General features: G+C 40.9%; 1 protein-coding gene across 1 annotated transcript in view; it reads left to right on the forward strand.

Moving 5' to 3' along the window:
* LOC115474119 (DNA annealing helicase and endonuclease ZRANB3-like) overlaps positions 1 to 10,473 on the forward strand; it is a 142,118-nt gene extending 131,645 nt beyond the window's left edge. The window contains exons 20-21 of the mRNA XM_030209453.1: positions 6,426 to 6,557; positions 10,136 to 10,473. Coding sequence (XP_030065313.1) covers positions 6,426 to 6,557; positions 10,136 to 10,234 — 231 coding nt within the window. The 3' untranslated portion in view covers positions 10,235 to 10,473. The remainder of the gene's footprint in view (positions 1 to 6,425; positions 6,558 to 10,135) is intronic.
* Positions 10,474 to 18,057: the final 7,584 nt, after the last annotated feature.

The raw sequence follows: 18,057 nt of genomic DNA on the forward strand, positions 1-18,057 counted from the left end.
GACATTGCAAAACATACACGATCCACATCTTTTATGAGTCCCAGCCGTAACTTTCATTCTTGGCACAATATCTGCTGGACTTAATAGTTCTTTAAGATTCCGTTCCCTGGAAAAAGCTATTTGTAACTCTGATTTACTGAATACTGGTTGCTCTTGTACAATGTCCCAATTATTACGGATCAAACTGGCCACCTCTTCCCCACCCTGCTGGTATTTTACTACAAAAGTTTGTTTACAGTCTCTATTTTCATTACCTGCTTCAAAACTGTTTGACAATAACCAAGATCTTTTTGAATATTGCCATAGCAGTTGAGACTTTTCCCTCGTTTATATACAACCACTGCTAAGTGGGGTTGTTAGATCTCTTTGTTTACAGGACCAATTGTTATTGAAATGTCCTTCTGTTAAAGACATTTGTTGTAAGAGACTACTCAATGTTTGAACTACAGACCGTTGACAAATATTCTGTTTATTTCTAAAATGATTGAGGCAGGTGTAGGAATTCAATTTCAGAACTATCTTCATCAGTTCGATATATTGGATAGTGGCCAGTCAGGTTTTCGACCTGGTTTTAGTACTGAAACTGTGCTTTTGCTATAATGACTGAATTGAGATGGACTCTGGATACTGGCACGCCAACAGTGATTATGCAGCTCGATCTGTCGGCGGCCTTTGATTTGATTAACCATGATATTTTCTTGAAAAAAATCGTCTGATAAGGGAATAGCAGATACGGTTTATAGATGGTTTGCAGGATTCTTGCCACACCGTAATTTGTAAGTGGTCTAGAATGGTTCTGTTTGTAAGTCGTGGAATATGGATTGGGGAGTCCCACAGGGCTCCCCACTGTCTCCCATTTTATTTAATATTTATTTGAGTGAATTTCTTCAGCTATTGAGATCATTTAAGATCACATTACATTGTTATTCCCAGTTTCACAGGCCTTTCAAGCGACTGCTTAGACCAATGTCTTTGTTTTATAACATCTCAAAGTGGATGTTAATAAATGACCTGAAGATTAATCCAAATAAGAGAAATATCCTGTTGATGGGGGGAAAGGATGATATATTTCCTTGTACAACTGATGTTGATCTCTCTTCAGTCCATTATTAAAATTCTCAGGGTCACCATAGATTTTAATTTGAGGTGGAGCTGCTATAAACAAAGTTGTTTGAAAAGCTTTCGTTAAATAAAGCTCCTTCATAGAATAAAACCTTTTTTTTGGAACTAGCTCATTTGAGAACAGTTTTACAGGCCATTGTTACCAGTCAATTAGACTATTGTAATGTAGTACTGTTGGGCCTACCCAATTCTCAAATTTGCCGCCTGCAGCATGTTCAAAATGCGGCTGCCAAGCTTACTTTAGGTGGTATATCTATTTACCATGGGAAACCATATTTAACTAAATTGCCTATACAATCCATAATTCATTCAAAATGATTACTATTTGTGTTCAGAATCTTATATGGTTTGACACTGGATTATCTTTCTAACACAGTTTTATTATACTCTGCTCCTAGAACTCTCTGTTCTTTACAGAGATTAGGTTCAGTGGCGTAGCAGGGGGGGCTGCCACCCGGGGCGGTTCGCCATTGCACCCCCCCCCCCGGGTGCAGCACGATGACACCCCCCTCCCCCGCACCCTACCTTTAAAAAGAATATCGGGAGGCGAGGCGCAGCGCCTCGCGCCTGCCCTGCACGTAAAAGAAATGTGGACCGTCGGGCCTTCTCTCGCTCTGTTTGTCCCGCCCTTGCGGAAATAGGAAGTTGCGTCAGCGGAGGGCGGGACAGATAGAGCGAGGGAAGACCCGACGGTCCACATTTCTTTTACGTGCAGGGCAGGCACGAGGCGCTGCACCTCGCCTCCCAATATTCTTTTTAAAGGTAGGGTACAGGAGCTGGTTGGGGGGGTGTCGATTCGCCAAGGGGGGGGGAGCTGGCAGGGAGCACCCCCCCCTGAGCTGACACCCGGGGTGGACCACCCCTCCTGCCCCCCCCCCCCCCCTTGCTACACCACTGATTAGGTTGATTGTGCCATCTGTGTCAAAGTGCGGCAGATGACTACAGGAAATAGATTATCATCGTTCCAGGCCCAGAGCTTTGGAATAAGCTACCTAAGGATATTAGAAAGATTATGTGTTATACTACTTTTAGGAAAGTGATTAAAACTATTTTGTTTAAACAATACCTGATGGATCTGTCAGCTGGAAGTTAGGTTTATTTTGTTGATATGATTGTAATTCTGTGGGATTTGTCCATACTTTTTTGTTTTTTTGGGATCTGCTTTGAGCCACCAAGATTAAGCGGAAAAGAACTGACCAGATTAGATTAGATCTATGTTTTCATTCTAGGTTGGTTGTTTGGAATGCTATACCTATTACCGTTAGGATGGTTTCTAATTATTTGCTGTTTTGGAAATGATTGAAAATGTTCTTATTTGATTTAAGCTAATTATGTGAATATTATGGATTTTTGATTTTGCATTGGATTTTGTTTTTTCTTTTGTTCTGGTTTATCGTTAATTGTAAGTCACATAGGACCTGTGCAGGGATTCTGCGAATTATCAAGCCATATGTTAGATTAGATTAGAAATATCTGCATCTATAACCAAAACAGTTTTCACAGTTATTGCTACCAAGTTATCCATGTATTATCAAGAACAAGAGAAATACTCTTTTTTGTTTGTTTGTTTGTTTGTTACATTGTATCCTGCACTTTCCCACTCATGGCAGGCTCAATGCAGTTTACATGGGGCAATGGAGGGTTAACTGACTTGCCCAGAGTCACAAGGAGCTGCCTGTGCCTGAAGTGGGAATCGAACTCAGTTCCTCAGTTCCCCAGGACCAAAGTCCACCACCCTAACCACTAGGCCACTCCTCCACTCTTCTATTCACAAACTGGATTTGCCTTTCATGTGCAGTTGTTCCAGGAAAAGCTAGATCTTTGGCTCAGATTGCTTGTACATGTATTGTTTTGTGGCGGGAGGGGGGGTCTTTATTATTTTAATTTCATTTGTTTTATTTCAAACAACGCATAAGTACATAAGTAATGCCACACTGGGAAAAGACCAAGGGTCCATCGAGCCCAGCATCCTGTCCACGACAGTGGCCAATCCAGGCCAAGGGCACCTGGCAAGCTTCCCAAACGTACAAACATTCTATACATGTTATTCCTGGAATTGTGGATTTTTCCCAAGTCCATTTAGTAGCGGTTTATGGACTTGTCCTTTAGGAAACCATCTAACCCCCTTTAAAACTCTGCCAAGCTAACAATGAATGATAAGTTGAAAAAAAAAAAGGAAATAAAATAAAATCTATTTTCCTACCCTTTCTCCCTCCCAAATTCCTCATCTTGCAAATTGCAATCCCTGTGCTCTTCAGCATCTTTCTTATTTTAATTTAATTTTGCATTTGTAGTCTGCTTCACTGACAGGTTCTAAGCTTCTAAGTGGAGTACAGTTTAACAGTGAATTAACATTTAAATTATCAATTGTATACAGGAAACATGATTCAGCAAGTAGAACATGGTTATAGGAGTGGAGGAGTGGCCTAGTGGTTAGCGTGGTGGACTTTGGTCCTGGGGAACTGGGTTCAATTCCCACTGCAGGCACAGGCAACTCCTTGTGACTCTGGGCAAGTCACTTAACCCTCCATTGCCCCATGTAAGCCGCATTGAGCCTGCCATGAGTGGGAAAGCGCAGGGTACAAATGTAACAAAAATAAAATAGATACTATTGGAGATTCTACATGGAATGTTGCTACTATTGGAGATTCTACTTGGAATGTTGCTATTCCACTAGCAACATTCCATGTAGAAGCCTGCGTGGCCACATTGGTGATCTGCAAGGGCCGACTTCTACATGGAATGTTGCTAGTGGAATAGCAACATTCCATGTAGAATGTCCAATAGTAGCAACATTCCATGTAGAATCTCAAATAGTAGCAACAGTGGAGGAGTAGCCTAGTGGTTAGTGTGGTTGACTTTGGTCCTGAGGAACTGAGTTCGATTCTCACTTCAGGCACAGGCAGCTCCTTGTGACTCTGGGCAAGTCACTTAACCCTCCATTGCCCCATGTAAGCTGCATTGAGCCTGCCATGAGTGGGAAAGCGCAGGGTACAAATGTAACAAAAATAAAATAGATACTATTGGAGATTCTACATGGAATGTTGCTACTATTGGAGATTCTACTTGGAATGTTGCTATTCCACTAGCAACATTCCATGTAGAAGCCTGCGTGGCCATATTGGTGATCTGCAAGGGCTGACTTCTAGTGGAATAGCAACATTCCATGTAGAATCTCAAATAGTAGCAACAGTGGAGGAGTGGCCTAGTGGTTAGGGTGGTGGACTTTGGTCCTGGGGAACTGGGTTCAATTCCCACTGCAGGCACAGGCAACTCCTTGTGACTCTGGGCAAGTCACTTAACCCTCCATTGCCCCAGGTACAAATAAGTACCTGTATATAATATGTAAGCCGCATTGAACCTGCTATGAGTGGGAAAGCACGGGGTACAAATGTAACAAAAAACAAACAAAAATAAAATTATAGTGCCCAGTACAGAAAAAAACCTACAGGTTCAAAGTGGAGTATAGTTTAACAATGAATTAACATTTGAGCTATCATCTTATACAGGGCACTCGGCATATAGAACATGGTTGTAACGTTCTGTACAATATTTTGGGATCACTCCTGCCATGCAAATATGAAAATCAATTATACTGGTAAATCCAAAGATATTGCAAAAGTTCGTTTCTGCAGTATAAGAAAATGTCACTAATCAGGAAGTCAACCCTCAGGGATTTTTTGTTTACTGTATTTTTGATGGAAGGGATTGCAACTGGGTAGGCCTTAATTTAAAAAAAAAATTGTTTTTGTTTTTCTTTTAAAAATGAAACAAAACGGGACCTGCTTCTTTTTAAATGAATGCACATTTCTAGTTCCAAATTGTAATCTAATTTAGTCAAGGTAACAAATAACAAAAATGGGCTTCCTTCCCCCCCCCCCAAAGAACTTGTAAAGTTTAAGGGTAAGACACAGCAGATAACATCTACAAACTAAAATGAGAATTACAGGGTTCACAAAGTGTAGCACAGGGATGAACAAACCCCAGGTGTCAGGTAGCCATGGCAACTAAAAAAAATAGAAATAAATCAGACCTGTCACTTTTTTATTAACGAATAAGCCACAAAGAAGTGCCTTAAATGACCAGATGACCACTGGAGGGAATCAGGGGTGGCCTCCCCTTACTCCCCCATTGATCACTAACCCCCTCCCTCCCCCGAAAAATATGATTAAAAACATTACTTATCTCTATGCCAGTCTCAGATGTTATACTCGGGTCCATTAAAGCAGCATGCAGGTCACTGGAGTAGTCTAGTGGTAGGTGCAGTATAGGTGGACCCAGACCCATACTTCCCCCTACCAGTTACACTTGTGGTGGAACCTGTGAGCCCTCTAAAACTCACCAGAAACCCACTGTGCCCACATATAGGTGCCCCCTTCAACTATAAGGGCTATTGTAGTGGTGCACAGTTGGGGGTAGTGGGTTTTGGGGGTTCAGCAGAAAAGGGAGCAACAGTGAGATGTGTACCTGGGAGCATTTATTTGAAGTCCACGGCAGTCCCCCCCTAGGATGCCCCATTGGTCTCCTGGGATGTCTGTGTGGCCAGTCTACTAAGAATGCTGGCTCCTCCTAAATCCCAATGGCTTGATTTTGTGCATTTTTTTCCTTTCAAAAATGGCCAAAAAGATGAATTCAAAGAGCACAAAAACATCTAGCAAATAGCCATTTAAAAAAAAAAAAAAAAAAGATGTTTGAAAATGGCTATATTCCCCACTTGAATTTTGGAAATTTTTAGCGAAGCATCCAATGTTGGACTTGGATGCCATATCTAAAACGCCCATCTACGTGACTTTTGTAAATCTAAGGGGGTCTTTTACTTAGACGCACTGGCGTTTTTAGAGCGTGTTAAAAATAGAGACGCGCTAAAGACACCCACGGGAATACATCGGTGTCTTTAGCATTTAGCGCAGGCCTATTTTTAGCACGCGCTAATAAACCAGCGTGCCTAAGTAAAAGTCCCCCTAAGTGCTTTGAAAATACACCTCTATATATTCTGCCTATCCTGGCCTACTCTGTGTTGTTACACCAATTTTGGAATAAACCTCCCAGGATTGGGCAACAGCGGGCTTAAGTACACTCATTTTGTTTCTAGCTGTACTTGCTAGCAGATTTGTTTGTTTCATTCTTATGAAACCAAAAAGGCATTCCAAGTTATTGTTTTACTTCTGCCTCTATTGTGTATTATGTAGACTTGACCGATGATTATGCACTAAGAATGAGTGGCGATCATGAAAACACATTATATAATTTATTCAGTGTACACTGGACTGTTAGAAATGTCTAATTTTATGTCTTTATTGTAGTTAAATGAAATTATACAAAATCCTACAGAAGGCCAGTTCTGGCAGGTGGATCATATTAGACCAGTTTATGGTGGAGGAGGGCAGTGTTCCTTGGAAAACCTTCAGACTCTGTGCACTGTCTGTCACAAAGAGGTCGGTATAAAACAAATCTAATCACTGTTACATAGTTCCTGATCATGGAATTTTGAAGTGAAATGGAAAATGGCAGGTTGTAGCTTTATGAGCAAGCAATTCAAGTGTCTTTGCTCACCCTGTCAAAGAGGGTTTTTTCCCTCTTTAAAAGGTATAGAGGAAAGAGCCTACACCTCAGACCAGCAAGTCTGTTGATGGTACTGCTCATACAGTGAAAACGATATGAATACTAGAATATTGCTGTACTATGTATTCCTAGGGGAATTCTGTGCAAAATAATTTAAAGTTCTGTACAAAAATGTTAAAAATTGTGCTCATAGTATTATAAAATTATTCAGTTCATCATACTTTATTTGTAAATGTTTTTGTGCAGAAGGGACTGTCTCTTCATGTTCAAGTGTACAGCGCTGCGTACGTCTAGTAGCGCTATAGAAATGATAAGTACTAGTAGTAGTAGTAATACCCTCATAAGGCTTGACTCCTCCCCCCAGGCCTGAAATCTCTCCCCTCCTACACCTTTTCCCTCTTTAGACTCCTCTCTCCCTAGCTGTCTGTCTTGCTTCTGTTCTCTCTCCCCACATCCCAGCCTTCCCTGCCTCCTCCCACCCCTGTTCTCTCTCCCTCTAACTCCCAGCAAGATCCCTTATTCTGGCTGTCCCCAAAGTCCCCCCCCCCCCTCTATACACATACCCCCACCGCTCTCTCTTCCTCACAGTGGCACATACCCAACCTCTCCATCTCTTCAACCAGTGCATACTCCCTGCTAACTTTCTTTCTATTCCCTCCCACACACACACACACAGCCCCATCTCCTCTTCTTTTTCATCCCTCACATACCCATACGTATCTTCTCCCCCTCCCCACAGTATATGTACTACTACTACTATTTAGCATTTCTATAGCGCTACAAGGCATACGCAGCACTGCACAAACATAGATGAAAGACAGTCCCCGCTCAAAGAGCTTACAATCTAATAATATGTATCTTACTCTGTCCCCTACTCCCATAACACATCAAACTTGCTTCCTGCCCCACCATTCCCACAGCTCACCCCAAAGCTTGTTCTATACCACACCTATATGAGCACAGCCTGAAGCTAATTCTACTTCACCCCTATGGCACCCCCTCCCCTCAGCTTGCTACAGTTACCTCCTTACATTATACCTATCCTAGCTTGTCTTTTCTTCCGTCCATACCCCAATTGGAGCAAGAGATGATAATGAACAGCTGCACGTCAGGTTTGTCCTCTTGTTTGTACTTCCATCTAGGGCCTGACTGTTCATTTGAACTATATGATTCAATGCACAGCTGCAGTCGGACCCAGGGTGGCAGAGAAGGAGGAGGACAAGGTCCATTGTGCAGTTGTTCGCCACCTCCTCTTGCCACGTGATCTCTGGGGGAAAGGGGGATCCAGGAGAGCTGATGACATGAACTGTCAGAGGCTTGTACCAGTTTCTAGATGTCTTCCAGTAGGAGAAAGCACATACTTTAAACAGAGAAGGTTTTCTAAATTGAGTTCTGAAATCAATTTTCTAAAGGGTCTAAAAGTTTGATAATGTGCTGAAAATAGCAAAATAAAATTAGGCATTTTCAGATGAAGATGATCATTCAGTGGATAAAGAAAAGTAAGCAGGCTGATGTGGTCAATGCAGAATAGTGACTTGCTATTATAAGTTAACACATCAGTGTCATATTCCAGGACTGATCTCTTGAATTTTATTTTATTTATTTTTTTGGTACCCAACTGATTCGTTAAAACAAACAAACATTATTGTGTACACTGTGAATAAAGCTCCTGGTGTAGGTTGTACTTGGGAACGAAGGGATCCGATATTCAGTGGGGTTTAAGCAGGCAAGAGATGTTCCTGTCCACTTAAACCCTGCCTGGCCTCCCCCCCCCCCCCCCCCCCCCACCAAACACACTTTTGGCTCAGGCTGCATCCACCACTGGAAGTACGCTTTGACTGGCTGCTGGGGATGCCCAATCCCCGCCAGCTGATGAGATCCACTGCCAGAACTGCCCCAGTGCATCCTCAGTAGGGAAGAAGTCAGCTGCCTCCCTTCCTGCTGCCAACACTGGCACTCCTCGCACATGAGCTGAGCATTCACGAGGAGTACCGATGTCGGTGGCAGGATGGAAGGGGGAGGCCACTGACTTCTTCCCTACTGGGGTAGTTCTGGCAGCAGATCTCATCAGCTGGTGGGCATTGAACATCCCCCCAGCAAAGATAAGGAATGCAGTAGTGGGGGAGAGGAAATGTGTTCCCCTTCCAGTCCACCCCGCCCCCACCAAATCCAATGCTGGTTACACCCCTGCTTACACCATGCCAAGCAAGCTGGCTGCCACTATTCAGAGACATTTAACTGGGCAGTGCTGCTGAATATTAGCACTAACTGGCCATGACAAGTCTGGACAGTAGAAGGTTGGGCCAGGGATGGAGTCAGGGAAAAACCGGCAGATATGCGGTGCCTTTGCCTACATAGTTAAGTGGACAGTTAGGACCACAGAAAAGCAGCCCTAACCTCCGCTTAGCTATGCAAGTGCTGGCACTGAGTATTGGCTGGCACATAACTTCTGTCCGGCTAGATGATCTCCTCTCCCTCCTGTCCCCATGAAAGAGATCTAACTCCCTTCCAATCCCCCACCAATTAGAGAAGCCTACTGCACATGACCTGACCCCCACCCCCCAACATGACTAAAACCACCCCCCAACACGAGAAGGCCCTTCAACATGATTTACTGATTTCACTTATATTGGAACTAAATGTTAGAACTCTTTTCCTAAATCTATTAAATCTCATTCAGATTACATACAATTCCATAATTATTGAAATCCCATTTCTTTTCAAATTCATTTCAAAATCCATCTCACTAGACTTCACTTTAATAAACAATAAAATTCCAGTTTCTTATTCTGTTGAGACTCAGAAGTTACAAATTTACTGGCTCACTTATCAATTATATGAATTCCTACAAATCATCCATATTTCCCTATCACTGTAGAATATTATTTTCTATATTGTAATCATTACTCTGTTTTCTTTAACTACAATATATAAGCCACATTGAACTTGAACCTACTTTCGGGATAATGTAGGATATTTATTTATTTTTCAAACTTCTATACCGCCTAAATCTAAGCAGTTTACAAAATGCAAACAAATCCACAATAAGTACAAAATCACAATAAAAACATTTAAAAGAATGTAAAAACTCTGCTGCAGATATAACCTAATATTGCACTCCACTTACAAATGTTATCATAGTAATGTTTTAAACAAAATGTTGAGGAAACAGTCTTCTGTTTTGTTCGAGGAAGATCCATTGTTAATTCCCTTCAAGTGGTGCAGAATAAAATAATATGGAATATTCAGGTCGCTCAGCAGCATAAGTAGTTGAATGCCATTGTTTAGTATCTTATTTTATGATATAAATATTGATTATTGTACCCCATCCAACCTTCAAGCATTCCTTAGTAGGATGAAGTTATTGCATCCAGCTTCAGCTTTTATTAATTCAGTTGAAATGTCATGATCTACAAACACTACTTCAACATTGTATATGCATTTATTTTAGAGAACAGCTAAACAAGCCAAGGAAAGAAGCCAGATAAAGAGACTTTCTTCAGCCTTCAAGTATGGATCAGACATCACAAAGTATTTTACAAAAATCTAAAAATAAAGTGCTGTTTGTGTTTTTGTTATCTGGATTAAAAGCATTTTGTGACATTTTTGTAATAAAGTAATTAAATCAGTCCTTTATTTGCAAATATGATTCATATAATTGGTAAATTCTGGATTTGGTAGAGGAAATGTCAGAGACTATGCATTAAAATTGCACATTTTACACAGTTACGTGTTGAGGCTTTGCTGGAAAATCTTTACGTGGTCAAAGGTTTGAATTAGTATATAAGGAAAGATTTAGTCTTATTCTCTGCTAAAAAAGGGCATTGATTTTGCCGTTTTTGGAACAGAGATCAAACTACTCAGACAAAAAAAAATCTGTTAGGTATTTCTATTTTTCATTACTTATGCTGTCAATGTTGAAAATTATTTACCCAACTAAGGTGGCCAAAAACTTCCAACAGTTGCTAATTGTATTATATAAATGGAGGAAAAAAGCCTCTGTATTCCCGCTTCAGAACATAATCGCGTCTGTTGTATCGGGATGGAATCTTCATAGGCTAAAAAAAACCCTCCAATTGTAACTTTAATAAACAAATCATCACATCTAACGAACACTTATCTTTAGTGTCGCCAATATAATTGCAATCTGGTTTCACTCTTGTACGCCCGACGGGGTCCCGTTTCGCCGTCACAGGCTTTGTCAAGGGAACAACCTCATGCTATGATATGAATCTGTAAATAAACAAATTAACCCCTGCGTCAATGCCACACTCATACCCTTAGTTATGGTTTGCGTTCATTCCTCTGACTGACTTACTACGCTGTGCGATGTCGTTTAACAAGCCAACATTGCCTAGAAAATGGCGTCTTAAAACTATCGCCCTGTAATGTCACTACTGTGTGATTGATTGGCTTTATCGTCAGGAAATCTAGAGACAAGATCTTAAAGGGCCCATCCTACAAAAAAGTGGCCCATTGAATCGTGGTATTCAAACCTGTGGGTTTTACAGAATTTCGTTGTGTTGCAATAGATCAGGTTACATCCGATATCAGAGGCGGTAATAGAGCAAAACGTCTCCTTCAAGCAGAACAACGGTGTATCTTTAGACTTAAATCTCTAGAACCCACAGGTTTGAATACCACGATTCAATGGGCCACTTTTTTGTAGAATGGGCCCTTTAAGATCTTGTCTCTAGATTTCCTGACGATAAAGCCAACCAATCACACAGTAGTGACATCACAGGGCGATAGTTTTAAGACTCCATTTTCTAGGCAATGTTGGTTTGTTAAACGACATCGCACAGCGTAGTAAGTCAGAGGAATGAACGCAAACCGTAACTAAGTGTATGAGTGTGGCATTGACGCAGGGGTTAATTTGTTTATTTACAGATTCACATCATAGCATGAGGTTGTTCCCTTGACAAAGCCTGTGATGGCGAAATGGGACCCCGTCGGGCGTACAAGAGTGAAACCAGATTGCAATTATATTGGCGACACTAAAGATAAGTGTTCGTTAGATGTGATGATTTGTTTATTAAAGTTACAATTGGAGGTTTTTTTTTAACCTATGAAGATTCCATCCCGATACAACAGACGCGGGAATACAGAGGCTTTTTTCCTCCATTTATATAATACAATTAGCAACTGTTGGAAGTTTTTGGCCACCTTAGTTGGGTAAATAACATTTGTTTTGAATAACAGTGGCAGTATCCTAGTTTTGAATAATGTTGAAAATTATACTTAACTCTTACCATGGCAGAATAGCCATATGGGTCCAGGAAAAAATGGGAATCTTTGTGCATTGTGATACTTTTTTTTTAAATTTATGAATTCTAAAATATACAACCAAGCAAACAACTTTTGCAGCAAAGTAAGGAAAGAAAAATAATCAGTAACATTATCTTGAAGAAAATCAAAGTCCACAACTTGAGGATCCAATAACAGAGGACATAGTGATACCGTTTACTTTTTTTTTTTAAGTTTATTTTATTTATTAATATTCTGCCTATCTACCTAAGCAGAGATCAGTCTTTTATTACCATAAAACAGAAAAAAATAAACATTAAGTTAACAAATCCTAATGCTAACCTCAAGCCATAACAGTAGAATTAACAACCCATACGTCTAGCTCCATCTCTACCTGTCTTCAAATCTATGCTGAAAGCTCACCTTTTCACTACTGCCTTTGGCTCCTAACCGCTACTCATTTGCCGTCCTCCCCTGTTCCTGTTTACCCTGTAATTCCCTTGCCCATAATGTCTTGTCTGTTTGTGTTACCTAGATTGTAAGCTCTTTGAGCAGGGACTGTCTCTCTATGTCAAATGTACAGCGCTGCGTGCGTCTGGTAGCGCTATATAAATGCTATTAGTAGTAGTAATTAAGAGAGCCACTCATGTTATTTCCAATGCATTTATCATCCTAGATTGGCGGACTAACTATACTATACAAGTATATTCTCTCTAATAATGGATACAGTGTGATCCTCACTACTTATTCCATGTTCTTATTCAGGTGCTGTTAGCTTTTAAATGCCCATCAAGAAATATGTTGTATATGAACTTTCAAGACTTGCCAGGATTCTCTTTAAATGTAGCAGTTGAACTAGAGAAGGAAGCTTCTATATCTGGAGAGTTCTGGAATAGGAATAGTTAAAACAGGGGTCAAAAAATGTGCCTGAAGGAAAACAGTTTTTGCATCTATTAATCTGGTTTCCTCTGGACACTGCCAAGTGACCATTTTTTGGGGTGGGTGGGGGGGAATTCCTATCCCACAGTATACTCTAGAAAACTTCTTTCTTAGATCTACAGTTGCATCTGAGGAAAAGACCTGCGAGATCTTGAAGCTTCTACTGTTGGGATCATGCATTACATAATGTAAATACCAGCGGTAATTAATTACATGTTTCAATGTTTAGAATGTTATTGCAGTAGTTTATTGAACTTCATAGGTCTAGATCATGATGTACCACTTTGGTTGGTTTTCTGTGGGCTTTATGAATTTATTAAATCAGATTTTAGCTGAACAGATCAAAGGTCATGTCTGAGTAAATTTTTCTCTTTGTTATTCTTTGCATGAAAACAAGATATGCAGTCACTGCTGTCATGCAAAAGGTACCTATCAAGAAACAATAATAGTTAAGGGCTTCTTTTACAAAGCTGCTGCAGTACCAAAGCTGTTTTCTTTGTTTAAGCCTTTTGGAAAGGCACTCTGCAGCCGGGCCGCCGAGAGACTGAGCCAGGCCCGGGGTAGGGCCCCCTGGATGGCCGCTATCCCCCCCCCCCCACCCCGCAACTCCAAATACCTTGGGCCCCACCAGCAGAAGTCGTCTTCCTCCAGTGCAGTTCTTCACTCCACTGCATTGCCTACTCTGCCTCTGCAGCTGCTTTTGCCCACCCATTGTTTGGTTTTGATCTGAGGGGAAAAGCAGCTGCTTGTCAGGCAATGCAGCAGAGTGAAGAACAGCGCTGGAGGAAGACTTCTTCTGCTGGCGAGGCCTGGGGCCCCTCACCAGCCAAGCCAGAGCCCCTAGCCTGAAGCCCTGTGTCTACTCCTCCCCAGCCTCCAAAGGGGACCCGGTGCCGGAGTTTTCTTTCTCCTGCTCCTGGTGAGACGCAATCACCCAGGTCCTATCAGGAGCAGGAAAGAGAGACCCAGTACCAGGCCCCCCTTGGAGGCCGGGCCTGGGGGAATTTTGCCCCCCCCCCCCCCCCCATCGGTGGCCCTGGTCTGCAGTATACTTTCAAACTTGTTGTTCTGGGCTCTGATTGGCCCAGGAGCTCAATTTCATTTGGAATGTGCTGGGTTTTGCCTTAGTCTTAGCCAGGAAGAAAAGAGTGTAGGATCTCTTTGCTGAGGCTCTGTGAACAGTTGTATGTTCAGACCTTCCCAGGTACTACTTAGTGTACAGATGTTTAGTTAGTGTTATTATTGATCCATATTTCAGTTACCTGTTATTGTTGTTCTGATTGCACTTTTTCTGTTTCACTGTTCCAAGTTCTGTGGCAATAAACACTCTTAGTTTGTTGACTCTGCTTGTCTGTACTGATAAAGAATCCTGGTGGTTTGTGTGTTGGGTCTGTGAGTGCTTTCTGGCAACTGTGGGACCACTGGGAGTGTGGCCTCCAGTAACCTAGAAATCACTGGGGATAATTTGAGATTGGGAGATGCGCCCAGAGACGGTTGTGACCCAGTCAGTGGAAGAGAGTGTGCTAGTGTAGAGCAAAAGCGGCAGGTGCAGGCAGACCTGAGCTGTGCTGGGGATAGACCTTCTAAGTGGCCAAGGGGTAGCCCCAGATGGTGGCTAGGCATTTCATGACAAACATTACATTTCTTTTGTTCAGTAAGATTTATTAGGTTTGATAACAGTATATCAAGCATTTCTGATTTTATTGTAAACACCTTTTATGGCTCAACTTGGTTATATTAATGCTATACTAGTTGGGGCTTCTAAGGAGAATCTTAAGAAGCTTCAAACTCTTCAACATACGGCCATCCGGTTTTGGAGCGGACTACTAGGTTTGATCATGTTACATCTTTGTATCTACATTATCATTGGTTGCGTATATATTACAGGATAAGATTTAAATTGATGGTTCTGACTCATAGAGCCATATATGAGAAGACACTTTTGACACTTGCTAATTTGATAAAAAGTATGTTCCAAGAAGAAATCTGTGATTCCTAGATACATGTATTTTAATGATTCCCACTAGGAAGGGGGTGTTTTTCTATTTGGCACTTCCTTGTGGAATGCAGTCCCCCAATCTTTAAGGGAAGTGCAATCTCTTTCACGTTTTAAGTGTCTTTTAAAGGCTCATTATTTTTTGATGGCATTTGTTGTCACACTCCTGGAGAGTTAGGGGGGATGTCTTCATGAGATTTGTTGTTGTGTTATTCTTTCTATTTTTTAATTAATGATGGATTGTTATGTTATTTTTTATTAGATTGTTGGTATGAGTGGTCTTGAGTGTATGAATCTTTTCTATCTATTGACTTGAAGTTCCTTTTCTATTTTTTATATATTGTATTTTCAGATTAAACTGTTGTGATCTTTTTTTTAAGCCAGGTGGTATAGAAAATGAAATAAACTATAAATTATATTTTAAGGTATGTTTCTAGCAAGTACGGATTTATTTTTAAGGGGCAGTCCCTTAATACCAGTTACCTATTTGAGTATTATATCTTTAACAATTTAACATAGGTATTATCTTTAACATATTTGTACAAAACTTTTGTGGCTTATCTGTTAAAATAAAAATTTAAATTTTTTGAACCAACCTTCTTTCAGTATCTCCCAAAACTATTCCTCAGTCACCTTGGAACAATAGTGTTAGGAAGAGCCTCATGGGTCACCTTATATTTACTGGCTGTAATTGATCTGTGTTGGTAATTGTCATAAATGGCATGCACAGCTGTGTGAACCAGTCATATTTTATGTGCAATGATATGACTGCTGTCAGGAGGTTAGCAAGGAAGAAGTTAAAGAAATTCTTTTAAGAACCCAAATGTCCAGCAGTCACATTAAAATCCCCTCCCATAGTATGGGGATATCCTTCACGTTGATCTATCACAGCCACCAGTTTGGAGAAAATCCCATGATCATAAACACTGGGGGCATAAATATTAGAAATCATCAATTTCCCATCCTCCCAATTCCCACACTATTACCATATAGAGTCCATTGGGATCCACCAAAATTGTATGCATGTTTAGGGGCAAGCCCTTCTTTGCTAAAATAGCGCTATTTGCCTAGTATTTTAGGATGCTTTGTGTTCACTAGCTGACAAATGGGTCTCTTGTAACAAAGTATGTACAAAGGAAAAAAAAAAAGGGGGGGGGAACCTCGCTCCAAATCAACCTCAATGGTAATACAAAACAAGCCAGTAAAGACTATGAATGTGTCTAACACCACTCAAGCAAATATAGAAAAAAAGAAAAAACCTGGGGGAAAAGACCTCATGACCTGCTCTTGCAAGCCTAAAGCAATCAGACCATCATGGTCATATATGTGCACTTTATAATCATCTGTCAAAAAACCCCCAACCAACCACAAAGGTTGTGTAAAATGCTCAATACCCGACGGACCCATTTCACCAAAAAGGCTTCCTCAGGGGACACAAGATAACCAGTTCAGGCTCAGCAGTGGCGCTTCGCGAATACTACGTCGGGTTCAGATTCCATTTAGGAGAATTGCATACAGTCAAGCTCAGCCAGTTAAGTCAAGCTGGACCTTTATTTTCTTTCGATTATTTGGCAATGGTTACACAGTTAGTTACACTTTCGTTTTTGATTTTTGTTTGTTTCAAATTGATGAATGATGCAATTTAAATTGATATAAAAAAAGTTTTCAAACAAACAAAAAAAAAAGTAGTGAGCATTTTACACAACCTTTGTGGTTGGTTGGGTTTTTTTTGACCAATAATTATAAAGTGCACATATATGACCATGATGGTCTGATTGCTTTAGGCTTGCAAGAGCAGGTGATGAGGTCTTTTCCCCCAAGTTTCTTCTTTTTTCTATTTTTGCGTGAGTGGTGTTAGACACATTCGTAGTCTTTACTCTCTTGTAGCAAAGGAATAGCAGTACCTTTTTTTTTTTTTTCAAAAAAGTTAGGAATTTAGTATGCTTGGTTGGAGAGTGGATCCCATCCATGTTTAATTAAAAAATTTTAACTTCCCCAGAGCGATCTATACTCTGTGAACGTAACATAACATAAACCTTCTGTTTTGGTTGGTATTGTCCTGGTACATCAACCCATACACTGACATACCAAATTTCAACAATCATGAGACTAGCTGCTCCTCCAAGCCCAAATAATGTCTTCAGATTCCCTATCTAAAATACCAAATAATTTGTTCATATGCTATACCAGTGGGCAATTCTGACTTTTTGCCAGCCTTCTCAATGGTAGCTTCACCTGTGAACCTCACAAATAGTCACTAGATCCAGAAGTGGTTTAATCTATTCAACAGTGGGAACTCCATAACTAAACGTATTCACGGCAACAAAAATATTACATCCCATCTGCTATTCAAGCAGGGCATCTGAAGATCACCCTGCAAGGAATAATAGGTTTGGATCCTCCACACTAATACCCTTAGATAAAACTGTACATAACAAAGACCAGGTGCATTGATTTTCATTGTGCCATACTAGCCTCAACAAAATAGGTGTACCTTCCTCAAGAGCATATTGGTTCAACCTCTACTCAGACTGCAAATGTTTCCATCTCTAATAATGGTCTCTGAGGCATGAAAATTGAACAGTTTAGTTGCTTCTGTGGGACTGCCTCACCAATCTACTACACTTCTTTGAAGGGAAGCATGTGAATAAAGGTGAGCAGGTCAATATTGTGTATCTGGTTTGTCAAATACTGTGTGCAGTTCTGGTCACCACATCTCAAAATAGTGAATTATAAAAGGTACAAGGAAGGGTGATGAAAATGATAAAGGAGATGGGACGATTTCCCTATCAGGAAAGGCTAAAGCGGCTAGGACTCTTTAGCTTGAAGAAGAGACGGCTGAGGGGAGATATGCAGAAGCGGAGCCAGGTTGACGGCACAGGGGGAGCGAAAGCGGACTTCCGACGGCACACATTTTCAATGCAACATGAGAAAAAAAATAGGCACTGGCAGAATTCTGTTTGGCGGAGCGGCCACTCCCCTGGCGATCCACCTAGCTACACCACTGGAGATATGATAGAAGTATATAAAATACTGAGTGGAGTGGAACAAGTGGATGTGAGTCACTTGTTTACTCTTTCCAAACATACTAGGACTAGGGGGCATGCAAAGAAGCTACTGAGTAGTACATTTAAAACAAATATGAGAAAATATTTCTTCACTCATCGAGTAAACTGCCAGAGAATGTGGTA

This window comes from Microcaecilia unicolor, chromosome 7 (genome assembly GCF_901765095.1).
Source record: "Microcaecilia unicolor chromosome 7, aMicUni1.1, whole genome shotgun sequence".
Taxonomy (NCBI): Eukaryota; Metazoa; Chordata; class Amphibia; order Gymnophiona; family Siphonopidae; genus Microcaecilia; species Microcaecilia unicolor.